We start from the raw sequence: 23,340 nt of genomic DNA, 5'->3' as shown, positions 1-23,340 counted from the left end.
AACATATAAAGATGTCTTATAAATCAAAGTGAATAGCCTAGTAGAAAAATAGGCAAAGGACATGAAGAGGAATTTTACCAAAGAACTAAATAAATACTAGGTTATAATGTGGCACTTTATTAATCTCCAAATCTCAGGAATTTAGCACAAGAAAATTGATTTCTCATTCGTGTGACAAGTTTATCACAAATTCGTGTGACAAGTTTATCACAAATCTGTTTCACATAGTCACTTAGGGATCTAGCCTAAAGAAGGTCCCACCAATTTACAGCTGTTCCATTTGAAACCTGTGCCCTTCTTAGCCAACAAAGAAGTATGAGAAGAGGGAAGAGAATCACCTGTAATCTTTTCTCTGCCTTGGTCCAGAAATAACACAGGTCACTTTTGCTCCCAACTTCCTTAGCTAGTACTAATAATGTGCCTTTCCAATTCCAGCATTGCTCTCTCTGCCAACCTCTCAAATTGGCAAAGATTAAGAAAAAAGAAGAGGGAAGAAAGGAAGGAAGGAAGACAAGAAAAAGAAAGACAGGAAAAAAGAAAGAAGGAATCTGTGTTGATCAAGGTATTTCTTGCCAAAAGAGCAGTGTGAGCAAAGGGAACGAGACATGAAAGTCTATGACATATTTGGAATTCTGCAAGGTCTTTAGCTGGGAGAGAAAGGACAGCAAGAAATAGGTTGGGCGGTAAAGAGAGGCCACGTGATAAAGCACCTTACAAAATTTAGGCTTCACTCTGAAGGGATTACTGATGATTTTTAAGCAGAAAGTGCTATGATCAAATATGCATTTTGAAAAATTGCTCTGGTTGCTGTAAAAAAAATGGAGGTGGAAAAACTAGAGACTGAGATCAAGGAAGACACTGTGGCAGGGACTAATAAAGTATAAATTAAAGATTAAGAATGTCCACTATATAACACATTTGAGGATACCTATGCATTATAAACCAACTTAATTAACCAAGCTACAAGATTTACAGTTAATATTGCAGCTGATACAAGAAGTTGCAAAATCCTTTCCCCAACTATTCATACCACCAAGATCTTATCATTGCGAATTATTTTGGATACTGTGCCCTCCTTCTGGTTACTGCAATGAAATGGGTTCTAATAAGCTCCAGACTCCAGAAAGCCAGCTACCTTCAACAGTATGCCTTCTCTTCTTCCAAAACCCAGAGGCTACATGCAAACCTTTCTCTAATTTCACAAAGGGGTTCTTAGTGTCATCTTTTTGCAGTAACCTTTTTTCTTCTATGGGGCATGCTCATTTTTTCTCTCTATAGAATTACTCCAAATTCCCTTTGATATCTTTTGCCTTTCTTTCTCTATCATCTCTTCAACTGATTCAATATGCCACTTGCGAGAGAGTAAATCGTAGGAATTAAGGACACAGACTAAAGTCAGACGGTCTGAATTCAAATACTAGGGCCACCATCTAATTCCTCCATGACCTTGAGCTGGCTACTTAGCCTCTCCATATAGCCTCAGTTCCTTCTAAAATGAGGATAATAATAATGCTTATTTGTGGATCCATACACTTAGCACTTTTGTTTTTTCACTTAGCACTTTGACTTTGTAGTTTTTCTCAGTAAGAAGCAGAGTCTATTCCTCACCTTTTGAACTTGGACTAGTGTCTTGATTTGCTTTGTCTAATAGAACATTAGAAAGTGATTGTGTGCAGTGTAAACTTAGGTTACAAGAAGCATTGCATGCATCCACTCTTTCTCTTGGAATCTTGGTGTGGCCATGGGAATACTCCTAGGTTAGCCTTTTGAAAAATCAGAGACCACATACAAAAGAGCCAGGTTGTCCTATCTAAGGCCATCCTAGACCCATCCCATAACAACTTGACAGCTGACTGCAGACAAATGAGCAAACAAAGCCAAGGTCTTTTGAGCTCAGCCCAGATCAGCAGAAACAGTGACTTGTAAAAAAACAATGTGTTGCTATTGTTGTAAATTGTTTTACATTTTTAAGTTTTTGAGTGGTTTGTCATACAATGTTATTGTTGCAATAGATAACTGATACGCTATCTCATAGTGTTGAGGTTTAAATGAGTTGATACATGTCAAATATTTAAAACAATGGTTGACATTTAGTAAGTCTTATACAAATGTTGATTTTATTATTATTTGTAGTAGTAGTAGAGAAATGGGACTTGGATTGGAAAGACAGATCTAATAACAAGAATAAAGGTGGCTACAGAAAACATGACAATAGATGGGGCTCATAGAAAGCATTTAAAAACCTAATTTCATTTGCTTTTTAAAACTTGGTAGATTGAAACGTGCATTTATTTTTGCCAAGTCTAGAAACATTCCCCAAATTAAAGGAATAAAAAATTGTAAAATTCCATAAAGACAATGAGAACAAGAGGTTAGCAGATGAAAAAAGTTATATCAATTAGAAGAGAACAGGTTCTCCTTAGCAAAAATTCTTTCATCAGATTCTATGCATGGAAGGCAGCAGTAAGTGTGGCTAACAAAGAAGCATTGGAGACAAGTGTCTATGCAACTTAGTTTGATTCCAGTCCCACAACCCTACCAAGCAAAGGAAGACTATTACTATTTCCACCCATCTCCCCAGCCCCTCATAGGAGGGAAGATAATTTTCTTGGGGAACAGGACCTAAGGGACTGAACTTTGAACAATAAGCAAAGTAGAAGGAGGTACTATGGTAAAGAGAAGAGACAAAGAAGGTTAAGAAGAAATCTGCATGCTTAAAAGAGTAGATCTCCAGAGCCCTCCTTTCCACCTTAGCATTTGTAGATAGCTTTATACTAACTACCCTCTTCTAAGAGATAAGAAGACTTTTCTCTGCTTTTAGCAAGAGACACCATGAACAAAACAAAACAAAACAAAAAAAGAGGGAAAAAATCCCTCAAGTGTAAATAATGCAGGTAAAAAACGGACATTTAAATCTCTCTCCCTGTCTCATAACATAAAAGAAAATATTGCAACCACAAATCAAGACTAGCCTACTATACAAAAAAAAAAAAAAAAAAAAAGGGAGAATCAGAGAATAAGAACTCAAAATGGAGGCTCTAATTAGCCACTCACTACTTTAAACTAAGACACCAAAAAAGTGTACCCTTATTGTAAACAGGCACTGTAAGTAACACAACCTTTGATAGACTTATATAGCCAAGCCTTTCGTCATCTGGATGGTCCAAGAAATCTCATACCTGAAACTCAGATTAAGAAGATCCCAGACTGGAAGTGCCTTCAGTTACCTGACAAAAAAAAACAAAAGTCCCTTCTAGGAGACGATACTCATCATTCTGGACTTCAAATTATTCTTACAAATGAGGTTTCTAAACAATGTCTAGCACACAATGTGATGTGCCATAGCCAGACACACAAAGAAATAAGACCCCATGAGTGAAAATAAGCAGAAAAACAGGAGATAGAAACATACCCACAAATACTTGATACTCTACCCTTATCATAAACGAGTAGTGGAGGTATAAGAAGACTACAAAGCATACGTGCTTACTTTATTCAATAAAAAATAAAGGACCAAGCTTAAATATTTCAGCAGGCACTATAAGCTATGAAAAGTGGCACAGCACATTAAAAAAGAACCAAATATAAAATCAAGAACAGAAGAACATAATAAATTTGGAAAAAATTTCTATGGGATTTATCATTTGATTAGACAATATTAAAGAAAAAATTAGTAAACTAGAAGAAAGATTTGAAGAAACTAAACAGTGTGAAGCACTGAAAGACAAAGGGATGAAAAATATGGAGGAAATGGTAAGAGATTTTGAGAGTAAAATGATAAAGTATAACATCTGAGAAGTAGAATGTAGAGAACATGGCAGAGAAAATATTTGAAGAAATAAGATCTAAGATTTTCTAGAACTGATAAAAGATAGCAGCCCACAATCAAGAAGCTTCAAAAATCTAAAACAGGGTAAATAAAAAGAAATCCATATCTGGAGACACTGAAGTAAAACTTTATAAAAATTAACACCAATAGGCAAAATTTTTAGAGTCATAGGGAAAGGGACAGATTATTTTCAGAATAGCAACGTATCCTATGACCAGCAACTCTACACGCCTGAATAAGTTTTCCAATGTATATCCTCAATAAGCAGATCTCTAAAATAGACCTAAATACCACCTGTGAGGCCATTCTATTGTTGGATAGCTCTAAATGTTAAAAAGTGCTTTCTTTTGCTAAGCCATTATCTGACAACTTGTGCCCAATGGTGTACTGGTAAATGATACATTTTTAGTATTTGCTGGTTTCTGTGGCAGAAGTACTCTCACCATGGCTTGGTTCAAGCAACAAATGGGACGTCACTGAATGCAGAGCTGAGAAGAGATGCTTGTCATCAGCTCTCCCAGGCCAGTAGGAGCCAGTACTGGAACATTCTTGATCGTACTCCTGATTGTACTCCTGATTATGTCTTTTCTTGTCAAGGTTAAATATGCCTAATTCTTTAGTTATTTCCCTGATGTAGTCAATTATCTGTGGAATATTCATTCATTCAATGGATATTTATTAAGAACTTACTATTTGCTGGGAAAGGTTCTAGGAACTAAGTATACATCAGTGAACCAAAAAAATGTCTTCATGGAGCTTATGTTATAGTGAGGAGAAAAAGACGAACAAACAAGTAAACATGCAATCTGTCAAATGTTGCTAAATGACGTGGAGAAAAATATATGGGAATATGGTAAGGGGAATTGCTATTTTATAAGGGGGAAGACCTCACGGATAAAAGACCATCATATATTTCTTCTCTACTCTCACTCTTTGCCATAATACTACTGATTAATTAGAGAGGAAAACAGTTGGCATGAATTCATGAAAACTTTAAGACGAGATTACATAGAGTATACTGAGACTGCAAATCAAGTGTTCAAAAGAACTGAGTCAGAAGATCCTTCTTACAGACATCCATGTGACTCACTCAATCACCTTTCAGTCTTTGTTTAAATGTCACTTTCCCACTGAAGCCCATTTAGAATCACAACACTCTTCCCCACGCACACTCTCCTCCACAACACACATTCTCTATCTTGATCCTACCCTTGGTTTCCATAGACCTTAATAAATTTCTAACATTTAATATAATTTTTACTTTTTTATTGTCTATTGTCTACCTCCTCCACTAGAATGTAATCTCAACTTAACAGGAATTATTTTTGTCTGTTTTGTGCACTGAAATATCCCACACAACTAGAACAGTGATTGGCACATAGTATTACTTGATAAGTATGTGCTGAATTTTTTTTTAAAGTATTATTTAGAGTTGGGAGAGACTTGAGCACATATATGTGCTGACCTTGTCTAGTTCTAGGAAGATACAATGATTTCTTCAAACAATGAAGTGGAGTATTATATATTTCTTGAGTAACATGTCCTATGAAATGGCGGCTCTATGTTTTGATTTGCTTGTTTGTTTTACTATGTTAGCAATTCTCCCTAATGTTTAACAGGTTTTCTAACAATGTCTTCCTCATTAGATTCTTTTTTTTTTTTGGCTGATCTGTCTTAACTAAGACATTGTTTTTGCCAGTGAAATGTAATATTTTCTAATTCTTGTTTTTTCCCTCCTTTCAAAATGATATTCTGTGTCATTTTCATTCTCTGAGATTTCTAAACTTCTATTCAGATTAGAAAAGGAAGGCTCCTTTGAATCTAACTCCAAACTAACCCATACTATAACTTTTCTTTATCCTAAAGTAAGCTTTTGAGATTAGCTTATTTTAATTTAAATTAGCAAATTTTAAAATTTGCTGTTTACCAAATACAAATATGGTATTTGGTATGGCATAATGTATTAAGCTATTTCAATTTATTTTTTAAGTTTTCAGTATATATATTTTCATTTTGTAATACATGCTCTAAGTGGCCTACAATGAGATCTAATTAAAAAATAGGACAAAAAAATGGCTGTTGTGTGTACTGGTACATTGGTCATTTAAGAATGATCCTCTGAAACTAGCAGTTTTTGCAGGCATTCTCCAATAACCGCCAGATTTAAATCAGTGACTTTAAAGTAAAATCTAAAAACAATCAAAACAAAACAAAAAAAATTGAGGATTTTCAATAGCCACAAAGATCACTATCAGAAAGAAAAAAAAAGATTAGAGGCCCAAAGAAATTTTGGGGAGTTGAATCTAGAAAAGTGATGGAGTTGATCAAATTCATACTTTGTTGGTGTTGTCATTGTTATAGTTGGTTTGTGTTAATCCTGATTGAGACTATGATCTTTATGACTTTAGTTTTATCTAGGTCTTTTGAGTCCCTTGAGAAATATTTGTTTTGGTGACGTAAATTTGACTTAATACAATTCCTTCTTTTCTTTCTCCTGATAAATCTTTATCAAATATTAAACTGTAAAAGGAAATTAACCTAAAGGCAAACCTGTTTTTGCAAGTAAATCTCCTTGGCAGTTCTCTTTCGGTACTTTTCCTGTTGTGTAGGTGCAGCTAATTCAATATACTATTTCAGTAAATGGAATTGACTGCACCTCCGATTGCCAACAACACATCCATTAGTGTACAAACAGAGTGGATAATGCAAACTACATAAGCTACAGCTGCTCCTTCTGAAAGGCAATTTGGGCAGTATTTTTCTCTTAGACTAGCCAATACTCAATCCAGAAGTAGACAAGTGAGTGCCCTAGAGAACGTTTCAATAAGGAACATAAAATTAGGCATAGTGGATTTATAGTGGATTCTGATTATTTAGAATTACAGAATTTAAGGAGTGAAATGAAAGCGGAGGGGACACAAGGGAAAAAAAAAATCTGCTGTCTTGGGTTTCTCGGTTCCAACCTTTCCTACTTCTTCAGAAAAACCCAATTTTAGCCATTAATATATAAATATGTTCTAGTATCTCTCATGCATGAAAACAGAAACTTCCATTACGCTTTACATGCCTTTCAAACCATTATCTGATTCCTTTTATCTTCACCAGACATCTTAAAGAGTTGTCTCCTCTCACTTTCTTTGCATCTTCCCTTAACGTCTCAGAAACTGGAATATTGCGTCTAACTACACTGCTCTTCTCAAACTGTTGTCATGAGGACCATAGACAATCTCTACTATGCCAAACTCAGTGGGCACACTTTTCAAACTTCATTTTGTTCAATCTCTTTGTGACATTTGGAAATACTGACTACTTAATCTGTTTTGAAATTCTATCTCCCTTTGCTTTCTGGGATGCTAATACCTCTCCTACTTCACGGCCTATTATTTGTCAGTTTGTTGGCACCTAATTCTCCATCTACCCTTAATGCCCATGTCTCAAGGTTCCTCCTTGCACTGACTGTCTCTCTCTTCTCTCTTTGAAGTTGCAGGTTGAATGATTTCATTCATTTCCATGGCTCAAGCAATCATTGATAATGCTGACATACACATTTCCAGCAGTTCCTGATATTTTGATGGGGCCATTTTGATTCAGCCTTCAGAAGAAACCTTTTTATTTTCACTCTTGAAATGTTTGAAACTGGTAGTCACATCCTATCCCTGGGCTTCATCCCATGAAATTAAATATGTTTCATTGTTGAACTCAAACCAGTCATATAATGAATGCTTAAACATTACAGTTTCTAGAAAACAACAGAATGCCCAAATCCTTTTATGAAGCTAAGAAAATTGGACAAAAATGGCCCTGGCTCAGTCGAATATAATATAAAGAACAAACACTCCAATTATGAATATAATTGCAAACTTCTAAGTAAAATATTAACAACTTGAATTTAGCATTATGGTAAATTTGTGGTTTATTCAGGAATGCAACAACAAAAAAACATTACCATGTAAATAGATGCTAGGCAGTCATTTGACAAAACTTAAAATTCATCCTCAAGCTCAGGCTTGAAAATCAAACATATCTGATTTAGAATTATAGGTTATTCACTTATAGCTATCTTTCCATTGGATGTAAATTAACCTATTCTGGAGGCTAGTTCCACTAATTTTTAAAATTAGTCTAGACTGCCTTAATCCTCTGGTTTGAAATACATCTCAAACTTTCCTTTACATAATATTCTTTATCCTTGAAATTACATGTTTAACATCTGTTTTCTCCACCAGACTGAAACCACCTGAAGACATGCCTTGCTATTCACCATATGCAGCTTAATATGTGTGAGTATGCATGATCAATTATAGAATTTGTGGGATCCAATGCAAAGTGAAAATGAGAGTCTCCTTGTCCAAAAATAATTAAGAATTTCAAGACAGTGACTACAGAGCATTAAATCAAACCCAGAGCCCTTTCTAAGCACAGGCCCCATGTGTTCTACACAGAACACATGCCCATGAAGAAGTCCTTCGTGTGTGTGTGTGTGTGTGTGTGTGTTTGAAATATGTTGAATATTATGCCTGGAAAATTAAGTTACAGGAACTTCAGAAAATATCTATAGACAGAATGATATCTAGCATTCAGATCTCAGACTACAAAGAATGGTCATATTAAGTTGGGTAAAAATACTACAGATAATTATCAAGAAAAGATTTTTAGGTTACCCATAATGAACTATTTAGATTGAAGATTGTAGAACATTTAAAAAGACATTAGTTAATCTTTAACAATTCTCTCTTTAAGTTGATATTCATATTGCTTTGTTTCCATTTTTTTCAGTACATTGTACTAATCATTCTGAAAATGTCTTCCTTCTTAATGTTTATTGGTTATAATTCATAAACTATATACTACTTTGTTTACATATTGGCTTTCCTGCACAATTCTTGTGTCTACGAGTGAACATAAAGGTAACCACTCCATTTCTCTATTATAAAACATTGGCATATAAAAATTCATAAAACATTTCTTTTTTCCTTATCTCTCTCTTATGAAAAACAATGTTCAGTTTATGAAAATATCAAACACGCATTTAAGACTACATTTGGATCTTTTTTTCAAATGGTATTAATTCTGTCATAGAAGAAAATAACTTGATGTAGTTAGAATGTGCCAATTTTCGTATAACAATAAAAATGCCAAACGCTTTACGAATATTGTCTTCAGAGTGATTCTTCACATTTGGGGTCAGAGTCCAGTGTGGAATTTACATCTTCTCTCCTGGAGCTCTGAATAATTTCCAATCATGCTCCCCAAAAGTTCAGTTATGCACAAGCCCTTGTTCAACCAGGTTTTATGATGATTGCATGAAAAAGGAAGATGGATTTCCTGTTGAGCAAGTTATTGGTGGATGCTCTTTTATCTGTCCCTGAAGTGTTAAAACAATTTTAAAAACCTGCAGGCTGTGTGCAATTACATACCTCAATGCTGCTGTCAGGGATATTAAATAAATCAATAGCCAAGCTAGTTGTGTTTAGTTACAACATTCATTTTTACCAGTTACTCTGGCCTCCTGTTTCTCTACTCCCCACCTCCAGGCTAGGTTCCAGTCAGATGGAAATACTTGGCTTTCCCCACCACATTCTGCCTCCTGTTCTCATTTGTTTCCCTTGTTCTCTTCCCCTTTCCTCCTATTCCCCTCCTGCCTTCACATACTTTCCCTTCCACACATGTTCTCGCTCATGCATCTCACTCAGTTGTCCCCTCTCATTCCGTTACTTTCTGCATGGCTGTGTGCTAGATATTGTTCTAAGTGGAAGATATTGTTCTAAGTTCAGCTTGGCTGAACGCAGGGAGGACAAAGGCCATGGGTACCAGAGGGAGTCACAGAGGACAGTGGGGCCCAGATCACACAGGGCCTTGAAAGCCCAGTGTGCAGTGGGAAGTGGCCAGAGAGTGGTCACAGAGGATGGCAAATGTAAATAAATATGCTGCTGCTATGAAGAGAATGAAAGGGTTGTGGGCAAGAGTGAAAGCTGGAAGATCCCCTGGACAGCAGGGTTTTAATGGTTTACCCTTAGGCAATTCACAGAATAGATTCGGGATTTATTTTAGAGGTACAGTTGACAGGACTTGCCTATGGGTTGGATGTGAGAAGTGAGACTAAAAGAGAAATAGAAATCCAAGTTTCAGGCTTAAGCAACACCGCCTCACTCTCTATTTCATTGTTTTTCTCCCTTCTTTCTTTTCCCCTTTTCTTCATTCACACTATAGCAGAATCTGGAATGTTCACATGGCCAAGTTAATGGACCTGCTCGGGTCTCAATTCAGAATTCACAAACTCCAGAAATTTTCCCTGAGGTCCCCATACTGGGGCAAAGGCACATTCACATGATATGTGACCCTGTCTCTCTCCTGGCATCAATGTCTACATTGTTCACAGGACTTCTAACACAGGGGTCCAAGTGCGGACTCTAGAGCTGGTTTACAGTAGGTTTGTGTCCCAACCCTGTTACTAACCAGCAGAGTGAATCTGGCAGATACTTAAGGAAGTCTCAGTTCCTACGTCTGTGAAGCGCAGATAACAAAACTGTCTACCACACAGAAAATTTTGCTTGAGATGACATACATAAAAGACTTAGCACAATACTAGTACAGAGGAAACGCTAGATAAATGATAGCCGTAACACTATTATCACTGTGATTACTTTACATTACCCACCTTCATTTAAGCAGGATTTCTGCAGAATATCAGAAATCAAATGAAAACAGAAAATACCTAAATAATTCAGACCTAGAAAAAAAAATAACCCTTCTGTAACAGACAGTCAAGATGGATAAGTTGATTTATTAGCCAATTCAGATAAATGCACACGAGGCAGTCATTGTTACCATCTATTGTCAGTCTCCACTTTCTCCACCTAATTTGGGCTTTGATTATCAGGTCCAAAGATAGCACTTACCAGATTAGGTGGACACACCGGGTTATTTTTCTTTGAGGTCTCACCTGGGCAGGTGCATGTACAAAAGACAGAGAGGAAGGAGACTAGAGAGGTTAGAGAGGCTGAGGGCGTGGCCCGTGGCCCTCTTAATCATTCTTTACTTCCTTTTTTTTTTTTTTTTTTAAACAAGACGACTGACTTGGCGTCGTCCACCACCACATCCGCGGCAAGAGCTGCGACGCCTCCTCCCTGGCGTCCGCTTGCAATAGCCCAGTTTTCGCCCTACACATCTGTGGCTTCTGTGGACACATTAGCAACCGATGCTTTTAGATGCTAGTCGCCCGCCTTTGCCAAGGCGGTTTAGAAGTCATCTGGAAAGTCTTTGCCTCGAATCGCCCCGATTCAGGCTAACTCATTCCTTCTGCGGTGCTTTGGGACTCCGCGCCCTCCTCTGGTCCTGGTCCAGGTGCACAGGAAGCGCTAGGGGAGGACGCAGGTGACCAGGAGAAGGAGGTGTGCGGGGAGGTGAAGGTGCCCCAGTGATTAACTCAGAGATCGAACCTGCAGACCCAGCGCAAAGTAGAAACTGAAAGTACACTGTCGGCTGATCCTACGGAAGTTATGGGAAAGGCAAAGCGCAGAGCCGGGCCGTGGTGTGTGACGCCCCCCTTGGGATGGATGAAACAGCAGGCGCGGCGTGGGTAGGAGGAACCAGCTGCAGAGACTGCCCTAGCCGGCACGGACTCCCGGCAACTCCGCGGAAGACCAGGGTCCTGGGAGTGACTATGGGCGGTGAGAGCTTGCTCCTGCTGCAGTTGCGGTCATCATGACCACGCCCGCCTCCCGCAGACCATGTTCCATGGTAAGCGCTCCTCTCCCGGGCGCATAAATTCGCTCGCGCGGCACGCCAGGGTACTCTGGGACATGCTGCGGGGCCCCGCGCCCAGGCGCGTCCGGGAAGAGCCCGGCCTTGCACTTTGGATCTGCGGAGAGCCCTGGCTGCTCTGCCCTTGGGCAGCCGGCAGCCTCACCCGAGTACTCTGGCCCATCACCACTTGCACCTGGGGCTGCTGAGCCTGGCGGGCTGCGTGGGAGAAGCAGTCCCCGACGTCTGCTCTCTGTCCCGAGACCGGGCGCTGCAGCCTCCGAGCCGCTCAGCGGTGGCAGCCCGCGCCCAGATCCCAATGCTCTCCGTCAGTCTCCCCTCGCCAGCGCTGCCCGCTGTCAACCCGGCGCCCAACCCACCCTCCCCGGGCTCCTGGTCGCGCCACGGTACTCACAGGTGCCCCGGGATCGGCGAGGATCAGGGCTCTTGCAGCTCCAACCCCTTAGAGAAGCGAAAGCGAAGCTCCCACGGGACACGCTTTTAAACCTCAAGGGGACAGGTCTCTGGAAAACCCCGTTTTTCCTCATTGAGGCTGGGAGTTTCCAACTGGGGCTGTACCTTGTGTCTTTTGCTGGGAACCCAAGTGCTCGGGCTGGCACAAGGCCACTTTCGGCTTTTGGTTTCTTTCCTATATGGGTACTCATGGACGGAGGCAGGATTAACAGGCATAATTCTAAATTCTAGACCCTTGCCGAGATTTAGTCTATTTTATCTGTGCGAAATACGGACTTAAAATGGACAAGGGCAGAGTTGAGGCGAGCTGGATTCCCGTTGGCAGCCATATGGCCAAGGTAACGGGTCCAAAAGCTGACGGGAAGAAAAAAGGGGGAAAAGAGATGTGAGTGGAGAGGATTTGCTGAGGGAAATTCTACTTTTTTATAGTAAATACTTCCTTAAGCAAAAGGAGACGGGTGCGGGAGGGTGCCAGAATGGGGAGCAGATTGTTCTTGTGTTTGATGCCTGGTCTGTGCCCTTTCCTGGCGGCACCGTTAGATCAAGAGACCTATCCCTACTCACAGGTATTAAAGCGTCAAAAATTGACATAGTCACGAAGTACCTGATCAATAGCAAAGTAAAGGGGGGTGGGGAGGGGGTTTAGCGTATAGAAGATTTGTAATGGGCGTCCTCCAGAACTTTAATATAGAATTAGAAATTAGGTATATTCCTGTTTTCCTTGCAATGCCCATGGATCTCCTGCAATTGCTTTTTTCTGGACCACTCCCAGATCTAATCTTTCCATCACCTCTGATCTGGAGTGGAGAGGTAAAACAAGAAAAGGAAGGTAAGGTGCCCATTACTAACAAGGAACCTCTATTTCCTGAAGTATATCTATACCAATCATGCATCATAAGTTATCAGCAACCAAAATATTAGAATTCTAAACTCCTAATAATAATTATGAGTGATTTTGATAATGATTTTTTTTCCAGTAGAGTTCACTAGAAGCTTAAGGATAGGGTTACCTTTTTTTTTTTTTAACATCTTTAATGGGGTATAATTGCTTTACAATGGTGTCTTAGTTTCTGCTTTATAACAAAGTGAATCAGTTACACATATACATATGTTCCCATATCTCTTCCCTCTTGCGTCTCCCTCCCTCCCACCCTCCCTATCCCACCCCTCCAAGGCGGTCACAAAGCACCGAGCCAATATCCCTGTGCCATGCGGCTGCTTCCCACTAGCTATCTACCTTACGTTGGTAGTGTATATATGTCCATGCCTCTCTCTCGCTTTGTCACAGCTCACCCTTCCCCCTCCCCATATCCTCAAGTCCGTTCTCCAGTAGGTCTCTGTCTTTATTCCTGTCTTACCCCTAGGTTCTTCATGACATTTTTTTCTCTTAAATTCCATATATATGTGTTAGCATACGGTATTTGTCTTTCTCTTTCTGACTTACTTCACTCTGTATGACAGACTCTATGTCTATCCACCTCATTACAAATAGCTCAATTTCGTTTCTTTTTATGGCTGAGTAATATTCCATTGTATATATGTGCCACATCTTCTTTATCCATTCATCTGATGATGGGCACTTAGGTGGTTTCCATCTCCGGGCTATTGTAAATAGAGCTGTAATGAACATTTTGGTACATGACTCTTTTTGAATTTTGGTTTTCTCAGGGTATATGCCCAGTAGTGGGATTGCTGGGTCATATGGTAGTTCTATTGGTAGTTTTTTAAGGAACCTCCATACTGTTCTCCATAGTGGCTGAACCAATTCACATTGCCACCAGCAGTGCAAGAGTATTCCCTTTTCTCCACACCCTCTCCAGCATTTATTGTTTCTAGATTTTTTGATGATGGCCATTCTGACTGGTGTGAGATGATATCTCATTGTAGTTTTGATTTGCATTTCTCTAATGATTAGTGATGTTGAGCATTCTTTCATGTGTTTGTTGGCAGACTGTATATCTTCTTTACAGAAATGTCTATTTAGGTCTTCTGCCCATTTTTGGATTGGGTTGTTTGTTTTTTTGTTATTGAGCTGCATGAGATGCTTGTAAATTTTGGAGATTAATCCTTTGTCAGTTGCTTCATTTGCAAATATTTTCTCCTATTCTGAGGGTTGTCTTTTGGTCTTGTTTATGGTTTCCTTTGCTGTGCAAAAGCTTTGAAGTTTCATTAGGTCCCATTTGTTTATTTTTGTTTTTATTTCCATTTCTCTAGGGGGTGGGTCAAAAAGGATCTTGCTGTGATTTATATCATAGAGTGTTCTGCCTATGTTTTCCTCTAAGAGTTTGATAGTTTCTGGCCTTACATTTAGGTCTTTAATCCATTTTGAGCTTATTTTTGTGTATGGTGTTAGGGAGTGATCTAATCTCATACTTTTACATGTACCTGTTCAGTTTTCCCAGCACCACTTATTGAAGAGGCTGTCCTTTCTCCACTGTACATTCCTGCCTCCTTTATCAAAGATAAGGTGACTATATGTGCGTGGGTTTATCTCTGGGCTTTCTATCCTGTTCCATTGATCTATATTTCTGTTTTTGTGCCAGTACCATACTGTCTTGATTACTGTAGCTTTGTAGTATAGTCTGAAGTCAGGGAGCCTGATTCCTCCAGCTCCGTTTTTCATTCTCAAGATTGCTTTGGCTATTCGGGGTCTTTTGTGTTTCCATACAAATTGTGAAATTTTTTGTTCTAGTTCTGTGAAAAATGTCAGTGGTAGTTTGATAGGGATTGCATTGAATCTGTAGATTGCTTTGGGCAGTAGAGTCATTTTCACAATGTTGATTCTTCCAATCCAAGAACATGGTATATCTCTCCATCTATTTGTATCATCTTTAATTTCTTTCATCAGTGTCTTATAATTTTCTGCATACAGGTCTTTTGTCTCCTTAGGTAGGTTTATTCCTAGATATTTTATTCTTTTTGTTGCAATGGTAAATGAGAGTGTTTTCTTGATTTCACTTTCAGATTTTTCATCATTAGTGTATAGGAATGCCAGAGATTTCTGTGCATTAATTTTGTATCCTGCTACTTTACCAAATTCATTGATTAGCTCTAGTAGTTTTCTGGTAGCATCTTTAGGATTCTCTATGTATAGTATCATGTCATCTGCAAACAGTGACAGCCTTACTTCTTCTTTTCCAATTTGGATTCCTTTTATTTCCTTTTCTTCTCTGATTGCTGTGGCTAAAACTTCCAAAATTATGTTGAATAAGAGTGGGCAACCTTGTCTTTTTCCTGATGTTAGTGGAAATGCTTTCAGTTTTTCACCATTGAGGATGATGTTGGCTGTGGGCTTGTCATATATGGCCTTTATTATGTTGAGGAAAGTTCCCTCTATGCCTACTTTCTGAAGAGTTTTTATCGTACATGGGTGTTGAATTTTGTCAAAAGCTTTCTCTGCATCTATTGGGATGATCATATGGTTTTTCTCCTTCAATTAGTTAATATGGTTTATCACATTAATAGATTTGCATATATTGAAGAATCCTTGCATTCCTGGAATAAACCCCACTTGATCATGGTGTATGATCCTTTTAATGTGCTGTTGGATTCTGTTTGCTAGTATTTTGTTGAGGATTTTTGCATCTATGTTCATCATTGATATTGGCCTGTAGTTTTCTTTCTTTGTGACATCCTTGTCTGGTTTTGGTATCAAGGTGATGGTGGCCTTGTAGAAGGAATTTGGGAGTGTTCCTCCCTCTGCTATGTTTTGGAAGAGTTTGAGAAGGATAGGTGTTAGCTCTTCTCTAAATGTTTGATAGAATTCGCCTGTGAAGCCATCGGGTCCTGGGCTTTTGTTGTTGGAAGATTTTTAATCACAGTTTCAATTTCAGTGCTTGTCCTTGGTCTGTTCATATTTTCTATTTCTTCCTGATTCAGTCTTTGCAGTTTGTGCACTTCTAAGAATTTGTCCATTTCTTCCAGGTTGTCCACTTTATTGGCATAGAGTTGCTTGTAGTAATCTCTCATGATCTTTTGTATTTCTGCAGTGTCAGTTGTTACTTCTCCTTTTTCATTTCTAATTCTATTGTGGGTTACTTTTTATCCTTTTACTTTGCCACTTCTTTTGGGAGTTGAAGTAGTTGAGGACGTACTATGTGGTCCTCAATTGTGCTATCTAGTTTAGATAATTTAATCATATTTGAGGACCCAAAAATGGAATAGCAATAAAAACAGAGAACTGAGAAAGATTAAAAAGCCTGAACAAGTATAAAGGAGGGTTACACAGGGTACCACATCAGTGTTGCAATACCTTAAACAAAAATGGAAAATGTTATTTTGTAGGACCAGCTTACATGTTGATGTCACACATGTGATGTGAGATTGCTTTTCTGGCCTCATCTCTGACACATAACCTAATGCAATAAAGCAAATAATCAGTGTCTTTTTTCCTGAAATAGGAGTACGTGATGACGTGTTTCAGGAATTGGCCAAGGAAACGCTGTAGTGAGATTCATCTGGAGGAAGATGGACTTTTGTACATTTCCCTTGACTACACACATGCAGTTATTTTTATAGGAAGCAGTGCAGCTCAGCAGCTAACAGCTTAGTTTCTAGACTCTTGGATTTGAATCATGCCTCTTACAAGACATATTTTATATGGGGAAAAATGTTTGGGTCCCAGATTCTCCATCAGCAAAAATGTTAGTGATTGGTAGTACTTACCTCAAGAAATGGTTATGGGATTAAATGAAATATTGTATGCAGTATTCTAGGATAGCTTCAGAAATGTCTTTAACTGTTGTTTATCATGGGACTTGTGGATAGAATTTATAATCCAATCTTAATATGTTTGTGGAATGTATTAGAATTCTTTATGTGAGCATAATCACATTCATTTTTGTAATCTTAAAAAGCTGATTTTCATATAACATATGGTTATTGCCTACTGTTTATTAACTTTTTCTTTTTTACTCACTTGTGCCAACTGTTCATATTAAAGCCAAGTCTTATATATTCAGATAATGTCTTTAATTCCATCTTAAATGTCTTTTGACCATTTCTTTAAAATCCCAGTGAAAATAGGTCTATATAATGTCTATAATAGACAATCAATAAACACTGATCGGTCTTAAACACTAAGGAAAGATTGGATTTGAAGGACTGTTGAAACTAATTTGTTCATGTTCACTTTGACCCCATAACTTAAGCATCTGAGGATTAAATGTATTATTTGGCTTAATTTAAAAACCAACAAGATTTTTTTTAGACAGCATCCTTCTGGTTTAACCAAATTCCCTACTGAAAACAAATTCTGCAGTTTCAATCCCTTCTGGAAATCTGAAGAAAATTCCACAAGCCCAAGATTGCCTTGCATTATTCTTTATGGTTTGTCTTTTTTGTAACCTAAGAGAAAGTTCAAGGTGGAGGGAAGGAATGGGTATCTATGTATAATCTAAAACAAAAATAAAAGCAGAGTCCTTTTCTATTGTGACAACAATGTCAAAAGCGGGCTCAAACTAGGCAATATCAATATGTTACTGTCTATGTGGTGTGGAGAAAAGACTTCAATTGCAGACCAAACTGTAAGTCATTAATGAGAAAGCTGGGAACCTCTGAGATGTGGATTTGAAGCCCTGGGTGTGTTTGCAACTTGTTGGTCAGGCGATTTCAAATCTAAAGAGTTATTGTATTTGGATGGCTGGGTAGATTCTTAGAATTAAGGTGCTTGAGAGTTGAAAGCCACCTTAAGAGATCATTTAGTCTAAAGTGAAGCTTTTATGAGGCTCTGTCCTTCAGTCAGTCACACAACTCATTGGAATACCAACACAAAACCCTGCGTCTCCCTCTGTACTTTGCATTGCCCTAGTCTATCTGGGGCTAGCCTATTTAACAACAAAGATGGCAACCAAAGACATGCTTTCCAGATAAGGCAAATATTGTTTTAGAATTGAGAAACTAGTTACTCAAAAAAGACTGAATTTTCCACTAAGCCATCATTTGAAAGCATTGACAAAATGCCATCCAATGAGTAAATGGGTCGATGTGAATTTTGGGAGCACTAATTACTGAAATTTGGAGTGAAGAGGGCACAACAACTAGTGCTCATAGAAAATAAAACCACCTCCTTTATTAAAACATAAAATGTGGACCTTTGAAATGACGTTTATGTATAATAGTAAAAATGCCTCATTTGTATTCTAGTATTTAATTATTTTGTTATATTTCTTTTAAAGCTCATTTCAAGTTATATGCTGTATAAATTTTCCTTACCATCTACTTCTCGCAAAGTATCCCTGCTGGACATCTGTAAGATGACAGAGAAAGTAAAAAGTTTGGCTCTGTGCAATCTATACAAAGCTAGGACTCAGTAAATAATTAGCAATTGATCATTGTTTGAGAATCTTCAGGATGAAGGGACTGTGGTAGAAGAAAGAGAGGTAGGGCTGTATAATAGTACATGGAAGTGGTTTTCATTCAGAAGACCAAAGTGATGACATGTTATCAGAAGATAATGGGCATTTCTGATCAAATCCTGGTGAAATAACCAGCTCAGGTTAGAATCCAGACCTGGCACCTTACTATTTATGTTTTATAAAAAGATTAACTAGCAGGTAGGACCCTTTTGCTCCTTAGATAGTAAGTATAAGGCACTGAACAGTGCTTGGTACATGACAGGTACTCAATTAAAGGTAACTAGCCTCATCATCATTATTAATCTCCAAAGCGAATTCTTGCTCATCATGCATATAGAAATTTAGTGGCAGAGCTATGAATAGACTCCACATCTCATCTTGTTTCTCTTACCTTGTTAGGTGTCAGTGACATATTAAGATTAGATGTAGGATTCATGTTTGTTCCCCTATCTGCTGCCCAGCCTACATTCTCTATTGTAAAAATATAGGTCACTAATGGCACATAACTTACTGGGGAGAGCTACTAATTTTTATATGACAGGGAATGATGTAATAGATGAGAATGTTATGGGAAATTTATGATATATTTGACAGTCTTTAGGTTGTTTTCACAATATTAGTTCCTTGGATTCCAAGGAGTATTGTTTGTAATCTTAATCAGGAGAAGGCATACATGTGAAATATCTTGCACTCAACAAGAACAGTTAAAGTTCACTGGGGAAAATCACAGGAAATGTATTGTCAACAATACCTGACGGTTTACAGAAAGATGCAAACAAGACACTCCAGCAGGCTTATGAAGAAATAAAATCAGTCCCTATAAAACCAGATTTTAATGCCTCAGGGAATCACTGGCTTTCTAGCAGTGTATTACTACTGCCCAAAATGATACCATTTATAATTTCATTCCTTTTGATTAACAGTTGCCCCTAAATGAGAAGACTTATCTAAAAATAGATATAAATCATTAGTTTACAGGGTATGAATTTATTTATTGGGTTTTCCTAACATGTCAAGAAGCTAAACAGGGCTGTGTTTGAAGAGAATGTCGGTCTCTGGGCATTTAGAAAAAGAAGATACTGAAAAGATAAGGAGTCTCATAATATAAATATCAACTTTGTCACAGTTCTGAGGAGGGTAAGCCTTCTAGGATCCATCATTAAAAAGAAAGAATATAATCACCGTGCAGTACCATGCAGATAAACTTCCTGCAATGTTGTTTCCAGGAAGCAGCTGGACACTTGAACAACCATCAAGTTTTACATAAATATACAATCACGTGCCTTAGATCACAAAATTTCAAAAATGTATAATTGTTAACTTGTAGTTTACCTGTTTTTCTGTTGATGAGGCAAAGAGATTTTGCTGTCTTCACACTTGTTCTGCATATTCCCAAAGAGTTTTATCTGAATAAAAACTGAAAGAAACCTAGACTCTAAAATATTGTCTTTCTTTGGTAGTTACATAATATTGAACTTTAGAGTTCTTCCTACACTATGTAAAACCAAGATACATTTTAAAAATTATTAGAAATAAGTGGTCAGGCCAATTGAAATACCACCATCAAATGATATAATATGACTTATGACATTTAGCTTATTCTTACTTATTGTTGAATTTAGTTTCTTTTAGGTATATCTTTGGAATTCCTCCCCTGATCCTTGTTCTGTTGCCAGTAGCATCATCTGATTGTGATATTGAAGGTAAAGACGGCGGAGCCTATCAGAATGTTCTAATGGTCAACATCAATGATTTGGTATGTGTTTGTTTTCCTCACGTTTTAACTCACTGGGAAAATTTGAAATATACTGTTGGTATGCAGTTTTATGTTCTAATATTTATTTATATTCCTTGAAATAGGCTGCTAACAATATTTCTTTTTAAGTTGGCATTATTATATCCTGCAAAAAGAATTCTTTCCTAGACCTCAGACTCCCACAGCTGTCCTTCACTACCAAAATTTTTCTGAACATAACTTAGCATAATTATCTGCATTTCCTCACCTCCCATTGATGGTCCCTGTAAAAACATATTATATTAGGAGAAGGAAAATACAGGAATATAATGTTTAAAAATTATCGTGAAAAAGTTGTGTAGTTATTTTATTTTATCTGAAAGTGTGTACATGAATATCCTTAGGTATTTTTATACATATGTGTATATATATAAAATTTGCTGTTATTTTTTTACTTACTATGGACTTTTAAAATAATAGCTATTATTCTTTAGAGTAGTTTTAGGTTTACAGAAAAGTTGAGGAGAAATTAGAGAATTCCCATATACCCACTTTCCCTCTACACAATTTCCCCTATTATTAACATCTGGCATTTGTGTGCTACATTAGTTACAATTGATGAACCAATATTGATACATTGTTATTAACTAAATTCCGTAGTTGACATTAGGGTTTACTTTTTGTGCTGCACAGTTCTATGGGTTTTGACAAATGCATCAGGTTGTGGATCCACCATTACAGTATAATACAGAATAGTTTCACTGCCCTTAAAACTCACCTGTGCTCCACTGATTCCTCCCTCCCTCCCTGCCTCTGAACCCATGGCAACCACTGATCTGTTATGGTCTCTGTGATTAGCCTTTCTACAATGTCATATAGTTGGAGTCATGCAGTATGTAGCTTTTTTAGACTGGATTCTTTCACTTAGCAACGTGTATTTAAGGTTCTTCCATGACTTTTTGTGGCTCGATGGCTCATTCCTTTTTATTTTTAAATAAAATTCCATTGAATGGATGTACTACAGTTTGTTTATCCATTCACTGATTAAAGGATATGTCTTGGTGGCTCCTAATTTTTGGCAGTCACGAATAAAGCTTCTATAAACATTCATGTGCAGGGTTTTGTGTGGACATACGTTTTCAACTCATTTGGATAAATTCCTAGGAGAATGATTGCTGGATCATATGGTAAGACTATATTTAGCTTTGTATTAAACTGCCATACTGTCTTCCAAAGTGTACCATTTTGCATTCTCACCAGCAATGAATGAGAACTCCTGACCTTTGGTGTTGTCAGTGTTTTAAGTTCTAGCCATTCTAATAGGTGTGTCTTGGTACCTAATTGTAGTCTTAATTAGCAATTCCCTAACGTCGTATGATGTTGAACATCTTTTCATATACTATTGCCGTCTATATATCTTCTTTGGTGAGGTATATCTGAACTCACATCTTATCTATCTTAACAATATTGAATCTTACTATCCATGATCATGGAAATCTTTCTATTTATTTAATTTTTTCATTTCTTTCATCAGAATTTTGCACTTTTCCTTGTGTTGATCTTGTTAGTATTTTGTTAGAGTTATATCTAAGTATGTTGTATTTTTGGTACTTTTGTAAATAGTGTTCTGTTTTGAATTTCAAATTCCAATTATTTATTGCAGGTATATAGGACAGCAACTGACTTTTGTATATTAACCTTGTATCCTGAAACCTTTCTATAATTGCTTTTTAGTTCCAGGAGGTGTTGTTGTTGTTGTTATTGGTTCTTTGGGGTTTTCAACATAGACAAATAAGTCATCTACCAAAATTAATTTTTTTACAGTTTAAGAGCTGTATTAAAATAATGGGATGTGTTGTTTTAACAGTGACCAGTACTTGAAACCCCAAATGACAAAGGAAAACCATCTCAGATGTTCATAAGATGGGAGGAAATTGTCTAACCTTTCCCCTCCTTCCACTCTACTGTCTTTTCCGCATACTCATAGAGAAGTGGCATGACACCTTGGGAAATTCAGTGTTATACCTCTTGGAGGGATATGGGAAACTCAAGATGATATGTATTGAGCACTGTATCACAGAGAAATGCTGATTTTTGTCCACTGACAAAAAAAAAAAAGTGCTCACTACATGGTAATTGCCCCATTTTATATTTCATTAATTGGGGCATTTTTTGCATTAAATTATGCTACTAAATTAATCATTTTGAGTTAAGATAATGTTTTTTACTTGTTACTTACTCTTATTACCTTCATTTCACAGAGGAAAAATCTGAGACCCAGGGCCACCCAGTTAAGTGGCAGAGCCAGGATCTGAGCCTCTGCTATTAACCAGCACACTCTCCTGCCTTCCAATAACAATCTCTCTGCCAGTTTATTCATTCAGCAAACATTTATGTGGAGCCTATTATGTGCCAGTTATTATGGAAACCCTTTTTTTGTGGTGGGGTGGTGGAGGTGTGGCAGTAGACACAAAGGTGGACTAGATACAGACCCTTCTTTTAAGAAGCTTTCGTTTGGTGATGGTTAAGTCTTGGTGTGAAGAATGCAAGTTGCAGCTTGAAAAGGAGTGGCTGTCATACTCTCATTTCAGACAGACTGGTTGTGAGTCAGATTTGGAAACAAAGAGATATAAACTGTGTTCTAGGAGGAGTTGAATAGATCAGCTTGATCCTAGGAGAGAAACCATACTGTGGGATAGTGTGTTGATCTCCAGACTTTTTAGACGGTACACCCTTTAGTAAAACTATCTTGAGCCTGCACTTCCAATATACATTAGCATTTATTTATATGTCATAGCATTTTCATAGTAATTTTGCACACATTAGTAATGATAAATACCAAATAATGAAAATTTACAAAAGATGAGGAAAAAATGTAGATAGAGTTCCTAAAAATTTTCCTCCCATACTTGCAGTGGATTGTTCATTGTGGACTCCACTTTGAAAAGACTGCTGACATAGTGGAAGACACAAGTGGATATATGTTATAACAAGATTGTCAGTGGTCTTGATGTGATGGTATTTAGACAACCAAAAGTCAATAGTGATTTGATCATAAAAGTAACATTGAATTACAATGCAAATTTTGAGCATTTACTATGTGCAGTGTGAGCCATTAAAAATAAGATAGTCCTTGCTCTTCTATAATTTATGAGGATAAGGTATACACATGTCACTATAATACAAAATGATAATAGCAGTGC

General features: G+C 37.5%; 1 protein-coding gene and 1 long non-coding RNA gene across 5 annotated transcripts in view; one reads left to right on the top strand and one right to left on the bottom strand.

The window, feature by feature from the left end:
* Positions 1 to 12,134, bottom strand: part of LOC117203798 (uncharacterized) — a 153,078-nt gene extending 140,944 nt beyond the window's left edge. The window contains exons 1-2 of one of the 2 annotated variants that reach the window (XR_004486696.2): positions 11,988 to 12,134; positions 10,729 to 11,268 (exon numbers count right to left, since the gene is read on the bottom strand). This is a non-coding gene — a long non-coding RNA (uncharacterized LOC117203798). Of the gene's footprint in view, positions 1 to 10,593; positions 11,269 to 11,987 lie in introns of those variants that run through there. The other variant, XR_007472445.1, reaches the window with a different exon arrangement.
* The window catches only part of IL7 (interleukin 7), a 55,831-nt gene continuing 43,752 nt past the window's right edge, over positions 11,262 to 23,340 (top strand). For all 3 annotated transcript variants that reach the window (XM_033439854.2, XM_033439853.2, XM_012535344.3), the window contains exons 1-2: positions 11,262 to 11,569; positions 20,025 to 20,158. In XM_033439854.2, the coding sequence (XP_033295745.1) occupies positions 11,560 to 11,569; positions 20,025 to 20,158 (144 nt within the window). In that variant the 5' untranslated portion in view covers positions 11,262 to 11,559. The remainder of the gene's footprint in view (positions 11,570 to 20,024; positions 20,159 to 23,340) is intronic.

This window comes from Orcinus orca, chromosome 17 (genome assembly GCF_937001465.1).
Source record: "Orcinus orca chromosome 17, mOrcOrc1.1, whole genome shotgun sequence".
NCBI classification, from domain to species: Eukaryota; Metazoa; Chordata; class Mammalia; order Artiodactyla; family Delphinidae; genus Orcinus; species Orcinus orca.
The sequence above is the reverse complement of the archived record's forward strand: the minus strand, read 5'-3'. Positions and strand labels throughout refer to the sequence as shown.